The sequence below is a fragment of the Apodemus sylvaticus genome, chromosome 16, assembly GCF_947179515.1.
Source record: "Apodemus sylvaticus chromosome 16, mApoSyl1.1, whole genome shotgun sequence".
In the NCBI taxonomy this organism is placed as follows: Eukaryota; Metazoa; Chordata; class Mammalia; order Rodentia; family Muridae; genus Apodemus; species Apodemus sylvaticus.
The window spans coordinates 38,330,011-38,346,120 of record NC_067487.1 but is presented as its reverse complement, the minus strand read 5'-3'; the positions used below and the strand labels follow the sequence as shown (position 1 = coordinate 38,346,120).

Below are 16,110 nucleotides of genomic sequence, written 5' to 3'. Positions count from 1 at the left end.
AAGATGTGTAACAAAGCCATTGCTTTGTAAGTTAACTTAAGCATGTACTTTTTTAAAAAAAAAAAAAAGTGCTTTTTAATCCAAGAAATGGGAAAGATTATAACATATTATAAAAATCTAACATCCTCTAGAGACAGGTGATAATGGTAACGATTTAGCTCGACATTATTCAAAGGAAGAGGCAGACATTGCTTAAATCATGTGAGAATCTGAGTGCAGTATAATAGATCCCTGCAATTTTGCACTCCTCTGCATTTTAAATCTCTATCGAACTTTAAAGCTTAAAAGTTTAAGTTAGCCACATATATTCTCACATTAAAACTCTTTGAATGCTTTTAGATAACATTTTTTAATACCATACCTCTGTGCTTGATATTTCCTGAATCCAAATAAAATAGAACTTTATATTCTCCTCCTAAGGACCCGGACTGCAGGTAATGTGTCCCATACTGGTCAATTAACCGTCGGTAGGCACTGTAGTCATACACAGTGGGAAGATGGGAGAGTTCCTTCCAGAATGGCTCCGCAAGTTGTAAAAATTCAGGATTATTATTAATGAACTGGGCCACTTCAACATTATTCTGAACAACCAACAATTTATAGCTCTGCGGGAAAGACAGTAAACAGAGTTTTAGGTGGAAGAAAACACGATATGAAAAACAGTTCCCTTCCCATCATCTTGATCAGCTTCCAATTCCAGTCACCGAATTTGCTTTTTCTTTAGTCGGGGACCCCGATGGAAGAGTTAGGGCAAGGATTGAAGAAGCTAAAGGAGATGGAGTCCCACAGGAAGACCAACAGGGTCAACTAACCTGGAGCCCTGGGAGATCCCAGACACTAAGCCACCAACTAAAGAGCAAACACCTGCTGATCCAATCTCCCCTCCTCCCCACCCCCCAACCCCCACACATATGTAGCAGAGGGATGCCTTGTCTGGCCTCAGTGGGACAGGAGGCACCTAACCCTGTAGAGACTTGATGTCCCAGGGTGGGAGAGCATGGAGTTGGGGCACCCTCTCAGCGGCAAAGGAAAGGAGGGATGGGTGGAAGAACTCTGTAGGGGGTTGGGGGTGGTTAGGATGTAAGGTGCAACCTCTGCAGCATTTGGGACATAAATAAATAAAATAATTAATTAATAAAAATGGCTTTTAAAAGGTACAATCCTAGTTGATGGCTTTCATTAGGGGGGCAGAGGGGGACACAGACTCAGTTTTCTTTAAGAGGCTGGCTATTGGGAATCTGATCATGGTCAGTGGGTATATGGGCAACACAAATTGGGATTGGTGAAGCTATTGGGGGGCACGAGGGTGGGAGGGTGGAGCTGGGGTGAATGAGAAGCAAGTATGACCAGGGTGCATTGTATGAAATTCAAAAAAATAATAAAAAATACTGTGTCAGAGGGAGAAAAAAGTTAGCCTCCCGTCATTTTCAGGTGCTGTAGGAGCAACCATCACCAGCAGGACTGGAAGGACATTAGAAAAGAAAATGTACAATATTTTTTAAAAGATACAATGAGGCCTTTACTGGACCCACCTTCATGAAGTAACCTGGGGAATTCTGGAGCCCAAATAAGGATAGTATCTGAGCAGTGCTCATCTCAACTAGGAAAAGAGAACCAACATCATTACAGCTGCTAAACAAACCAGTTTTGAAATAAGTGTTCAAAGTAATATCCTTTAGAGTCATGCTTTGACTGTGACTCATAGGTAAGGAGAACATATTACTTATCTCCCACACTGTTTATTTTCAGGTTAAGCTGTTTATTTAATAGGGTCTTTTGAAGATTTCACCTTTTATAACAATCAAAGCAGACCTGCACTAAACCCCTCCAATGTGAACAGTGTAATACAGAGATGGAAAAGGACTTAATTCATACTCCTACAGCCAGCTTCTTAGGTATATGACAGATAAGATTACTTTTACATATGCCACCCTTTCATGATTTGCAAATGCATCAGGCATGATGGTGCATGCCTGCATGCCTGTAAACCCAGTACTCTAGAGGATCTGGAGTTCAAGGCCATAATGGACTAAATGAGACCCTGCTAAAAGAAAGAAAGAGAGAAATCAAGAAGACAAGCAAGAAAGGAAGGAAGGAAGAAGGGAGGGAAGAAGAGAGAGAGGGAGGGAGGGAGGGAGGGAGGGAGGGAGGAAGGAAGGAAGGAAGGAAGGAAGGAAGGAAGGAAGGAAGGAAGGAAGGAAGGAAGGAAGGAAGGAAGGGTAAAATAAAATAGGAAGGGAAGGAGGGAGGAAAAATTGGAGGAAGGGAGGGGAAGGGGAAGAGGGAGAGAGGAAAGATGGGAGAAGGGGGAAGGAAGGAAGGAAGGAAGGAAGGAAGGAAGGAAGGAAGGAAGGAAGGAAGGAAGGAAGGAAGGAAGGGAGGGAGGGAGGGAGGGAGGGAGGGAGGGAGGGAGGGAGGAAGGGAGGAAGGAAGGAAGGAAGGAAGGAAGGAAGGAAGGAAGGAAAGAAGGAAGGAAGGAAGGAAGGAAAAGAACAAAACAAGCCAGACATTATGATACACAACTATAATCCCAGCATTTGGAAGGTGGAAGCAAGGTGATCAGTAATTCAAAGCTAGCCTCAGCTGCATAACAAATTCAAGGCCAGACTGGGACTACATAAGACCTGTCTCAGATGATGATGAAGATGATGATGATGGTGGTGATGATGATGAGGATACAAGCAAATACTTCAATGAGAAAAAGATAAATATATTGTCAAAAATAACCCCAAAAATTGTACCATTAAAGAATTCATTGTCTCTTAAAGAAGTTATTTTTGCCTTAAGGTAAATGAAACACCTAGTACTTTTGATAGATATACTCTTGTAAATGATAATAACACTCAAAAACTAGTTAAAAACAGAAAAAATATCTAATGTTTCATACTAACCTTTTTCATGTAGATTTCCTTGGTACTTGAAGTCTGACTGCGTTGATTTGATGAGGAGGAGAAGAATAAGATCCTGTTTGAACTAGATGATGTGTAGTCTGTGGATGTGTGCTTTATGTAAGACCAACTGCTGTTGTAAAATTCATAGTTAAAATCATTATCTACTTTGACCTAAAAGGAAAGGAAGAATTTTTACCACAGGGACTTGGTATATGTTCAAGATGCTTTTGTTGTGTCTTTTAAGATGCATGCTTTTTTCACACAGTCTCTCACGAACACAAATCTCTGCACTTAAATAAAACAGCTATGACTCGCATCTAAGTCAGACCTGCCTACAGACAGTCTTCTAAGACACTGACACTACAGCTGAGCAGGACCTTAGTATCAATAACAGTAATTCCAAGCAATTCACAAAATACATTTGTGTGCAGACGTATTTCATTTTCACTCATTTTCTAAGAATTTAGCCAAAAGTGAACAAATTCATATAGCCCTACCAACAGAGAACGTGAAGCCTTAACTCTTGATTTTCCACATCAAAGAACGGAGAACCAGATGGGAAACAACAATTAGATCATTTGGATTTTGTGACATGATACTAGTTTAAACTTCCTGATTCTGTTGGAGTAATGCTAAAATTCAATTATCTTTTTCCACTGGAATTTTAAAACAACCTACAGTCGGTTCACATGGGGCCTAGATGTGTCTTTCATAAATGATTCGGTTTCTCCTGGATTTTCCCTTGCATCAAAATGGTGTAAGCCCAAGAGCTGGCAACTGCCATAATAGAGCAAGACCCTGTGGGACGCATGCGGGTGAGCGCTTTAGGCCATCTCCTGAGCGGAGGACACCCAGCATCTAATCCATGTTATCACACCACATAGCTACAGGCTCCAGCACTAGAGAATAGCAAACTTTCTCCTAGTCAAAATGGAGCTCACCTTCCACAAGTATTTCTATTTCACACACATCTGTTTTTGTGATCAAAGCATTCATAAACACAGGCAGAACAAAAGAGATGAAAATGATGAATTCCTAACACGACACTGAAAAGAATAGAAAATTATGCAGCCATCCTAAGTGATGTTTCTAAAGGGAAGTGTTTATACTGTTGGAGTCAGTGATGGGCGTATGACTATCAGAATTGTATATCCCACACAATGGTACCCTTTTCCCACAGGGGAAAAAAAAGGACCAGAATTAAAACATACCAAAGTGCCAAAAAGTATTACAATTTTAACCAATGTTGAAAATTAGAAATGCATTGAAATTTAAGTATCTGTAGATCGAGGGAAATAATCAACAGAGAGAAAAGACAGTCTACTCAATGTGAGAAAACACATTGTCACTGTCTGTGACAGACAGATGATAGGTGATAGATAGATAGATAGATAGATAGATAGATGATAGATAGATAATGGATAGATAGATGATAGATAGATAGATAGATAGATAGATAGATGATAAATAGATAGCTGATGATAGATGAAAGACAGATGATAGGTGAAAGATAGATGCTAGATAGATAGCTGATGATAGATGACAGATAGACAGATGATAGGTGACAGATAGATAGTAGATAGGTAGATAGATAGATAGATAGATAGATAGATAGATAGATAGATAGATAGATAGATAGACAGATGACAGACAGACAGACAGAGGCAGGCAATGAAAGCATGAGGCTACTTGGAGGAAGGAAGAACATCATCAGGAGCTGATGGAACACAGAAGGTAGTGTAAGAGAAAATGAGCACAGCAGGATGACGGTCACATGTGAAAATGTCATGATGCAAGCACTGTAGCTCACAAGGGTAATCCATCACTTCAAAGGTTGAGGATCATGACACTTGAGGCTAGGCTACTTTGTGAGTTGCAGGCCAGAGTTACAGAGTAAGACAATCTCAAAAGGAAGAAAATAAAGAAGAAATGTATTATAATGAAACATTTTTTCACACTCACACATACTAAATGCAGAAAACAAGAAGAGATGGGTTTTAACAACTCACTTTTATTCTATTATTAGTTTCATTATGCACAGCTGCACATGGACACACAAAATTAAAATAAAATAAGTGTGACAGTTTGCTCAATCACAATACTGCTTCTAGACCATTTGGTTTCAGATAAACAACATTTAAGTTATTTTTATTTGAATTTCTTTTGAGAAATAAGAATTTGATGCCAAATTTTCTGCTTCTTTTCCCTACCTTCACATCTACCACTCAAAGCTCTCATTTCTGATTATGCAAATGATCCTCTTGGCTGCTTTAGTGCAAACTGGTTTTTCCTCACTCCTGTGTGTCTGCACATGGCTGCAGAATTATCTTTCTTCAAAATAGTGCGATCTTGTTAATTTTCACTCTTCTTCCACCTCAAATAGCAGCTCCCAATCACTAATCGAAACAACAACACACTAACACCTCAAAGTCTTTTATTATCTTATCTTATTACTCAACAATTATCTTATTACTCAAAATCATAGAGACCTGTTCTTCACCGTATCCCCTCTCATTATTAGTAGTTTTCACTTGCTTTTTACAGCCTTCCTATTTCAGGTTAGATTTCACAGTTCTTCCCCTACCAGCGTCTTCTCTAATGATAACTTCTTCTTATCCTCTCAGTAAACTGTATCTTTCTCTAACCATACCAGAAACCCCTTAATATCCAGCAAAAATCTCCTCTCTTCTTTCCCCCTCCTGTTTCTGATCATTCATAACCTTCATTTTTGCTCCAGCTGGTTTTAACTCCTTCCTGTTACTGAAAGGCACCTCTTACCCAACTATTTTGTTCATGTGTTCCTTCTCTCTTGTTATTCCCATTACAACCGATGATAAAATCACAGCATAAATATTTACAGTACAAGCAACTATAAATACATAGATTATATATTATATAATTCTATAAATACATAGATAGGAATCTATACATATATTTCATGTCAATACCAGTATTGGACCCTGGCATAAACTCAATGTTTAGAACTGAAGTGTATTGTGTTTCAGATACTTATATCTTAGTATATTTGCATATATAACAAGATATGTTGGGAGTAAGACATGTATAGATACACAATAAATTTTTGTTTCACATGTAACTTGTACACATTGTCTATATAAAGTTAATTTTATATGATTTTGTGCATGAAACATAGTTTCAGGGGATGGAATTTTCCAGTCTATGTCACTATTCCAGAAGTTTCAGATTTCGAATAATTTTGAATTTGAAATATTCATATAAGGTACAATCAACTTTTATAAGAAAAAATATACATGTGTAAAAAATATCCACACATGAAATTCTTGCAACAGTGCCTCTAACATGAAAGTTCTCATATGAGAACTACTTTTCTTACTGTCCCAGTTATTCCAGATTAGAAGGTAGATCAAACAATCTTAGGTATGATCCTCATATAGACAGCTTTAAAGTTGGCTTTTTCATTATTCCTGTGTGTGTGTGTGTGTGTGTGTGTGTATGTGTGAGTGTGTGTGTGTGTGTGTTTGTGTGTGTGCGCGCGCGCAAGGTCTCTATTCAAGCAAATGACAAAATATGAAACACATTCATAACCAAAACGAGAGAATCCATGATCAGCGTGGTCTATAACTCACACCCATCTTGCCACGTGCTGAGAATGAAGAAAGCCACACACATCATCGTCCCAAGCAACTCAAGAGACCTAGTGAGCGCTTGGTTTTCAGTCAAGTTTTGTGCATGAAAACCATGAAGCAGAGAGTATTCATGACATACGTAGATTAGTCATAAAGAAACCAGGTTTTCCCTAAAAGACAACATTGTTAACAACCACACACAGATTGTAAGAGATCATGCATGTTTTATGCTTATTAATATGCATGTCCCAAGTAAGTCAAAAGCCGCCCTCTACCCTGGGGAGAATTGACCTGTGAGCCCTTGGTCAGTTTACTTGAACTCCGAGGACTCTTGCATTTAGCACTGGATGACTGGCTCACTGTCTGTGGCTTCCGCCTCGCTTCCCCCAGGCTGGATTTGCAAATCATTGCTATTCTGCACTGCACTCAGTAACAGGCTATAATTTCCCTCTGCTTCTGACAAACACCTTCACTCTCTGTGACGGGCAAGACATTTCAGACGTCAATGCCCAAACCAAGCCATGCTGAGGAAGAGGCATGTCAGGATCGTGCTGTGGTTAAATCGCTCTCTTCAGAAGCTGCAGACTTATAGCATGTCTACCTTCTGACTGACTCAGAAAGGCTCTTCCTCCTCATTTCCTTTTCTCTGCAACACTCTAAATTTGACCCCTCTGAAAATGTATATGCAATTTCTCTCCCTTATCATTATGAAAGAATTAGTAACATAGCCTCCCAGGAATGGAAGTTGAACAGTAATTCCTAGGATCTGCATGCAGATATCTCACGTTCTTCCTCCTAACCAGAGGTTAAGTAATATCACTTGTTATTCATTATATAGAATTCAGAATTGAAAAAGAGACTAAAGGCAAGAAATGGGGAAAATAAAATATGACAGAAAAATAAAGGGTTGTGGAATCTGATTCCCTGGATTTTGGTTACACTGTTTCAATGTGGGGATGTGGAATAGACTGATGTCCTCCCGGCCTCAATTTATACATGACAAAACAGCAAAATGTTATTTTTTTGTTTTTTTGGTTTTTTGGATTTAGTTTTTTTGAGACAGGGTTTCTCTGTATAGCCCTGGCTGTCCTGGAACTCACTCTGTAGACCAGGCTGGCCTCGAACTCAGAAATCCACCTGCGTCTGCCTCCCAGAGTGCTGGGATTACAGGTGTGCGCCACCACCGCCTGGCGCAAAATGTTATCTTATAGCACTAAGAATAGTACAAGAATTTGATCTATTCCACTTTCCTAAAAGAGAACAAGTTCAGAGTAGATATTCAAACCATGGTGACTCCCTGTGGAGCTGTTTATATCCCACTTGCTTGACTTAATAACCTGTTTTAGCATGTTGTAACTGTATAAAAGAGATTTATAGTTGCATTCCCATGCATGCGTGCCATGCACTTGTGTCATATGCACTCCCTGTGTTATTCATTTCTATTTCTTTTTCTCACCGCCGTCCCCATCCCTGGTACTCCTTGACTTGACACTCCATGGTTTAATGCATGTTCACAAAACTAGCTCATTCTACTGGAAGTCGGAGGTTGATGCTTAGTGCTCCTGATCAAAGCTGCTTCTAGATAGGGCTAGTCTGAGTGAGCAGACGGTCCTTCTGTCTTGACAGTAGTTTCTTTTTTGTTGTTGTTGTTGTTGTTTACAAATCTGAACGTTAAATATAAGGATAACTCAGCTGAAAATGCAGGGAATGCTGAGATGAAGGAAAGAGAAGCAAGAAGGCTAATGTCCACTTATCAGTGAGTGCATACCATGTGTGTTCTTTTATGATATTAGCCCAGATGCTTGGAATATTCAAGACACAATTCACAGATGCCCAAGAAGAAGGAAGAACAACATATGGATATTCTGGTTCTTCCTAGAAGGGGGAACAAAATACCCACACAAGGAGATAGAAAATGTTGAGCAGAGTTTGAGGGAAAGACCATCCAGAGACTACCCCACCTAGGAATCCATCCCATATACAGCTACAAAACCCAGACACTATTATCAATGCCCACAAGTGCATGCTGACAGAAGTCTGTATATCGCTGCCACCTGGGAGACTCTGCCAGTGCATGACAGATACAGAGGGGGACACTCTCAGCCAGCTATTGAACTGAGCACAGGGTCCCCAATGGAGGAGCTAGAGAAAGGACCCAAGGAGCTGAAAAGGTTTGCAGCGCCATAGGAGGAACAATAATATGAGCCACCTAGTATTCCCAGATCTCCCACGGACAAAACCACCAAAGAGAGAGTGCACATGGAGTTATCCATGGCTCCAGATGCATAGGCAGCAGAGGATGGCCTTGTTTGACATCAAAGGGAGGAGAGGCTCAGTGCCACAGTGAAGGGGAATAACAGCACAGGGAAGCAGGAGAGGGTTGATTGGGCAACGGGGGAGGGGAGATGGCTTATGGGATTCTCAGGAAGAGGGGAACCAGGAAAGGGGACAACATTTGAAATGTAAATAAGGAATATAACTAATAAAAGAAAACGAAAAGAAAAGAATAGAAAGAAGGTAGCTGTCGGGAGATGAAGTCAACAACGAAGTTAAATGGAATGAGACCAGAAACTCTACTTTGGTGAGGCTGTGAAGTGAGTTTTGAGGGTCTGGGTCTGAACCAGGATGGATGGATTATATTCAGGGTCCTATACTAGAAAACTCTCTTCCTCTACCCAAATCCTCAAGAAAGTCTCCAAAACCCTAAAGTATTTTCTATGAGCAGATTTTGGGCTAGAAATGGAATGAGCACACAAAGGGGCACACAAGCAGCGGAGAGGAGTAGTCAGGCAGGACCCACGTGGATAGCAGGGACCTATGACCGCGCTAATACAAATACAAAGTGATGCAGCCATTTTGGAACCATAATAAAGTTTCATCCTGCAGATCCTACAAAAGGATGATTTGAGTGGAAGGTTGTATAATCCAAATCATTTGTAAGAGATAGGAATGCATAGGGATGTTGAAAACATTTTCACCCCAAAAAAAGGGAATATATTTTAATATATTTGCATAAGATAATATATTAAATAAAATTTTAAAACAATACAAAATTGATGGTATATTAGGTCAACAAATTCTAAACAAATACCCAAATCTTGATGTATACAAACAATGATCACTGGCATGTCACTGATTACAAGTAACCACATTGCTCTAATTAAGTACCTGAAATGTGTAAGAGAGAATATTTCCACTTAATCTGTAGAAATCTTTTCCGTCCCCGCTGAATACTTTCCTGCACTGACCACCGAAACTTTTGGTGTTGATGACTCTGTTTCTAAACTGGCCAGTAAGTGCGTTGTAACTGTGAGGAGGGAGAGAAAGGAGGAGACAGGGGTAGGCTGAGGACATTAAAAGACAGAAGTAGTACCTGCTTGGGGTGGGGAGGGGATGCTTAAAGGCTTCTAGAAGTCAGTCATTGATATCTTCCACAGTTTACCACCTGGGAAGATGTGTAAAACAGAGCAAAACCTAATGCTTCCCTTCCCTTAGCCAGCTCTTCCTGATGGCAGAAGAGCGAACACCAACAGCAGAGGAAATCCAACATCCTGTCAGCCTGAGAGCATGTTCAGGAAGCACGGGCCTTTTGTATCTATGGCAACGGCTGCTTTAGAATTGATTCTATAGATAAAACCCATACAACTAAGGGTACAGGCGAGGAGAGGTTGCCTTCCTCAATGAGTTTCCATCTGATTCTCTTAGTATGCCCAGGAGGATTAAAGTAACTCTGCCCTGTTTTTCTGTTAAAAACTTGATTATAGGAAAATACACATTGATTTTTATAAGCTACATTGTTTTAGAAAAATAGAAGCCTGCAATTGACTTGATCCAGAATTTGTAAAAAAAAAAAAAAAAACATTCCTTGATAGTTTCACTTTCAGCTCTGTCCCTCTCCTGTCTCCTCCTCCTTCCTCCTTCTCCTCCTCTTCCTCCTCCTCTTCTCTCTCTCTCCCCTCCTCTCTCTCTCTGTCTCTGTCTCTATCTCTGTCTCTCTCTCTCTCTGTCTTCTCTCTTTTCTTTGTCTTTCTGTCTCTATGTTTCTCTCTCCTTCTCCCTTTAGAAGGACCAACTGTCCCGATTTCCCTGAGGATGAGAGGTTTCCCTTGATGTGAGACTTTCAGTGGTAAACTGAGGTATATCTGGAACTACAGATATCTGGAGCTCATTCTCCATCTTACGACATGCACCTATAGGTATTCAGCTATGAATTTCTATCTGGAGCAGGATGTGGCAAAGAAGTCTGAGCTAATGTGCGTGGTTAGCTATTGGGTAACTTATTATTAGACTCATCAAACCATAAAACAGAACAAAAGTAAAAACTACAACCCATCAGCATTCTTGGAAGGCCACTTAGCACCTTACCCATTACCGGTAAGTTCTATGTTGGGAGGAGGTTTGTCAATGTCGCAGGAAGGTCTGCTTTGTGCATCCTCACATCTGTCTTCGTCAGCACCATCTTCCTCACAGTCAGAGTCCCCATTGCAAACCAGTGATTTGCTGATGCACTGACCTGGATGGGAAAGCAACTCGCAGAAATATAAAAGAGGGAGGAAGGAGAAACATGGGCTGGGATCACCCCAGCACTGCACTGGTAGACAAGTGTGGGTTTCAGACAAATCCTCAGATTGTCTAGAAAAGAACTAGTGGTGATTTTGGTCTCCATTTTGAAGAATACAGAACTGAGTTTCACCTTCCCCGGGTGCGAATTGAAAATAGCCCTGAGCCCAAAAGTCCAAAGTCAAACATGACCATTGCTCATTTTGGTCTACCTCCTCCAAGTTGCACACAGTGGTACTTACTGGTGAAAAAAGATTGTTGTTCTATCTCTCAACTTTGCTTTTTCTGTAATTGTTAACCAAGATGTTTTTCTCAGGGACTAACGCGTAATTTTTGAAAGCAAAGAAACTGCATCAAAAGGTTGAAACTCAGCATTTCTCAGCATCGACTCTGTGGAAGACCTCCTGGTGCTGAGAAACAAGTGTGTATCATATGGTATGGTCATCGCCAGACTTTCCACATGCTAGATAATCTGCTAGTGAAGACCATGAAGACAGGAACCATTGTGAGTCAGCATCCTTTCCCTGATAGCTCAGAATTCCAAGAAAGCACTAGTGCAGTGGTACTCAGCCTATGGATCCTGACCTCCTTGGGGGGTGGGGGGTCGAACAACAGAGTTCACATATCAGATATTCTGCATATCAGATATTTACATTATGATTCATAGCAGTAGAAAATTAGAGATATAAAATAGCAATGAAAATAATTTTGTGGTTGGGAGTCACCACAACATGAAGAACTGTATTAAAGAGGTGTAGCATTAGGAAGGTTGACAACCACTGCACTAGTGGGTACAAGAAGGTCTTGGCCTTGTCTTCCTCTCCAGCATCATCCCAGCCTTTTTCTTATGACCTCTGCATATTGGACCATTTGTATGAATACAGGTCCAAGTTTCCTGACATCTCAGTGATATACATCATTCTCTCTATCTGGGATTTTTTTCTCTACTCCTCTCTGATGTGTCTTTCAAGTACCAAATTACGTATTATCCGTTTTTGAAAACTATCTTTATCTCTTGAACTACGGAGGGCATTCTTCCTCTATTCAAGCATCCTCTACTCAGAGGATGCTTTGTGCATAGAAATGTTTACAATGTAGCACATAGTTCACTCTATGTATCACTCAAGGCAATGCAGCGAACATCTGTTGAGAGTCTGCTTATGTTCCAGGCATTCTTTGTAAGAAAATAAACAAAATAAAGCTTATGTCTACAAAAGTGCAGAGAGATATGCAGGTCACCAATCTGTATTACAGAAAGTGTAAGAGACAGTGAGACGTGATTTGTTGATTAATTCTATCACCTGAGGGATTAGCAAAAGCGTCTCAAAGCAGCTATCACCTGATTTGAGTTTCAAAATAAAATAGGAGCTTTACAATTATTATTTAAGAACAACTGTAGGCCTGAATGCACTTAGTCCTAAATAAGATGTCTTTATCAGAGCCTTCTCCTCACAGCTCAGAGATCTATGCAGAAGAGGAGGTGAAAAACTTGTAAGAACTAGATATGGTGAGTGACTGAGTGACTCCAGCAAAGAGCATTTTCCAGGTGGAAAAAATATCTGATGCATATATGTATATATGACAACATATGTATATATGCATAAGACCCACGTACGTTCAGGTCAAATGGGGTCCCAGCACTGAGAAGGGAAAATAGACACAGGGTCCCCTTCTTACTGTTTATACCCACTAACAAAGAGGAAATTATTTCTCCAGAGGGATGACGCTGAGGACAGCAAGCACTCAGGGCTGGCCTTATTCTCAGGAGTAGTTTGGCCAATACAAAAGGTACTCCATGTTTCCTGGTGTGCTTTCTGTTCTTATGAATGATGTATGGGATTTATCTTTTTGAGGTTTTTTTCCTGACTTGAGAGGTTTCTATTTTATTTTGAGAGAGGAAGAGGATGAAATTGGGTAGGTGGGAGGTGGCGATGATCTAGAAGGATTTGGAGGAGGGGAAAATGTGATCAAAATGTATTGTATGACATTCTTAAAAAGTAATTATAAAAGAAAAATTCTAACACTGATTCTTTATCCAATAATCTGTCCCTAAAATTCCAATATGCTGCAGGATGTGGTGGTACATGCCATTAAGCCCAGAACTCAGGAAGCAGAGACAGGAGGATCCTATACATATATGCACATCCACATACACACACACACATATATATATATTATATGTGTACATATATATATATAGTAGATGGTGTATACAGTTGAGGCTGTTAATAGCCATAATTTAGTCAACAGGCCAAAGAATACCCATGCTTTTATTACCAGATTACTCGCTTTTGAATGGATGGTATCTACTGGGTGGTTTATCTGATCATGTATTAATATACTAATAAAAATCTTGTCTATACTTGAGTTAATCTGGAAGCCAATATCAATCCAAACAAATACGTATTGAGCAGGTCAACAAATGATATTTGAATTTAAAGTTGGCAGGCTGAGCCCATGGAATTACCTGAAAAACACCTAAAGCGGTCCCCACAGCCCTCTTCAGTCGGACAGCCTCGTTCAGGGTTACAGGATTGTGTTTCAAAAGCACTCCCCACACACGGGTGGCCTCCGTACTGCCCATAAACAGCAACCGAACGCCTTCGAGTCTGGACACAAAGCAGAGGACCTCATTGTATTTTAAATTTCAGCTATCTCAACTTTTCTTGAGAAATAAAATCTGAGAATTAATTTAATCTGAAAAACACTGTCCAAGAGCATGTTCTGGTGCAGTATAGGAGTAAAAGCCTCAAAAACCAATGAGTCTACAGGCTCAATGCCAGTTGAGTTGCTATTAATAGAAAGCTCCCAACTATATGTTTACTTTCACTGTTGAGTGATGAAAAAGCCTCCTAGTGACTCTCTAGAAAAGGAAATACATTACAATAGAGAATAACATTTTGGTCGGATGCATATTGTAGGAGTTAAGTAGAAAAACAGAAATACATTTTATTAGAGGAAATGGAAGGGAATAGGGAGAAAAGTTAAGATGAAATGAAGTTAAGGAAACCTTAATCGTCATGATTGTGTTGACTTGGGCTGGGCCTTCTAGAAGAAGAAAATAAATGAGACAAGGGGGAAAAAAACAGAGAGAAATGTACTGATGTAGAAGTCAATGACTATGAGCAATCCAAATGCTAAGAGACGTTAACAATCGTATTTTACTTGCTGATGAAGAATTGAGCTCTGGAGGAGAAATACGCTAAAAGCAGACCTCGTGTAGAAAAAGAGGAAAATGGAATAAGTTTCAGGGCTGAGAGAGAAATTCATAAGTAGTCCTAAAATTCCCTTGGTCCACATTCAGGATGAAGCCATGAACTAATGTTTAAACAAACTGAAGATCTTCCCCGTCTTCCCTCTCTGCTGGTGACCTCCTCCCTTTCTTGCCCCCTGTGCTGTCTAGTTTTACATCAACTTGTACAAACTAGAGCTACCTAAAAGGAGGGAACCTCAATGGAGAATATGTCTCCATGATTTCCAGCTGTGGGACATTTTTTAATTAATGACTGATGGGGAAAGAGTCCTGCTCATTTGTGTGTGGTGCCAAGACTGAGCTTTGAGGGCGAGCTTTGAGGAGCAAGCCAGTTAGTTAGAAGCACTCCTCCATGCCCTCCACATCAGCTCCTGCCTCCATGTTCCTGCCCTGCTTGAGTTCCTGTCCTTATTGCTTTTGAAAATGAACTATTACATGGAACTGTGAGTGAAATCAACCCTTCTCTCCCCACAAGATGTTTTCGGTGTTTCACAGCAATAGTAACCCTAACTAAAAGAACTTTTCTCTATTAACAATAAGACGCCCATCTCATTGTCAGAGAAGTCAAACCTTGAGTGGCAATCAACAAAGAAGAATAAGTATATAAACCAATTTTAAATTTACTCATCCATCATACATTGGGTTGGAAGTGGGTAGACCTGGGACAAATGGTCACCCTATGTCATTTGGACTCTGAATGAGTCTTCATCAGGCTCAGCCTGGCCCTGGCACCTTGCATTGAAGTTAAGATCAGAGTTGTAAGAAATGGGGCCAGGTAAAGTTTCTTAATATGTTTTAGATTCTCTTTTTAACGAATGAAGAGTTGCCAGTTCTGTAGCTTCTCCCTGTGCCATTTTCTGAGTTGGGAACACAGACTGTCTTCTTTGCACAGGGATGATTCCCCTTCTCCACATTGCTGGCAACGCCCTTAAAGATCACCAGTTCTCCGGGGCATCATTCTCAGCTCTCTGACCCTCCTACCCTGTTTCATTTTCACCTGTCTCTTTCTGAATAAAAAGCGTGTTTTGTCAACAGGGGTTAAACCTACTGCACAATGACCTTCATCAAAGAAAATATCGCTTGCCTGAAAACACTCTCTGTCTGTCTTTCTATCTAGATTTCATTTTATTTTGGTTTTTAAATTATTAAAATGACTTGTGCCCTTGCTGTTTCTTTTAAATGTTTGCCTGGTTTTTCAGGTGTTTCTCCTCTGAAATCGGTCATCATCTATTATGTTTTCAAAATGCCAAGTTTCTCATTTGCGTAACTTGTTTTGAAAATAGCACTCGTATAGATAATAAAAGAATGCTTCATATGTAGAAGATGGACAAATGGCATGGTTCCTGCCAATAATCTCAGCATTTGGGAAGCTGAAACAGGAGGCTGGCCATTAGTTCAAGGCCAGCCTGTGCTACTGAGTAAGATTTGGTTTTAAAAGTAAAATGATGATGGTGATGATGATGATGATGATGATGATAATGATGATGATGACAATGATGATGATGGTGATGATGGTGGTGGTGGTGGTGGTGGTGGTGCACAATAACCTGGACTACAGCAAGTACTACAAGAGAAATAGGCGGAGAAAAGGATGCTGAAGAAGATTCAAGACAAAAGTCATCTTCTGTGATAGAACTGGTATGCCATGCCTAATCTTAGTCAAAAGACCAAGACATGATAGGTCTGTTATTTTAATAGTTTAAACATGGGATGACAAGACGGCTCAGTGTTTAAAAGCGCTTGCTAAAAAGTCTGATGATCAGAGTTTAATTCCCAGTACCTGCATTGAAAAGAAAGA

At 40.1% G+C, this 16,110-nt stretch overlaps 1 protein-coding gene across 1 annotated transcript in view; it reads right to left on the bottom strand.

Moving 5' to 3' along the window:
- The window catches only part of C7 (complement C7), a 62,277-nt gene that overhangs the window by 36,204 nt on the left and 9,963 nt on the right, over nucleotides 1-16,110 (bottom strand). The window contains exons 4-8 of the mRNA XM_052159810.1: nucleotides 13,527-13,668; nucleotides 10,865-11,012; nucleotides 9,668-9,806; nucleotides 2,892-3,062; nucleotides 362-605 (exon numbers count right to left, since the gene is read on the bottom strand). Coding sequence (XP_052015770.1) covers nucleotides 362-605; nucleotides 2,892-3,062; nucleotides 9,668-9,806; nucleotides 10,865-11,012; nucleotides 13,527-13,668 — 844 coding nt within the window. The remainder of the gene's footprint in view (nucleotides 1-361; nucleotides 606-2,891; nucleotides 3,063-9,667; nucleotides 9,807-10,864; nucleotides 11,013-13,526; nucleotides 13,669-16,110) is intronic.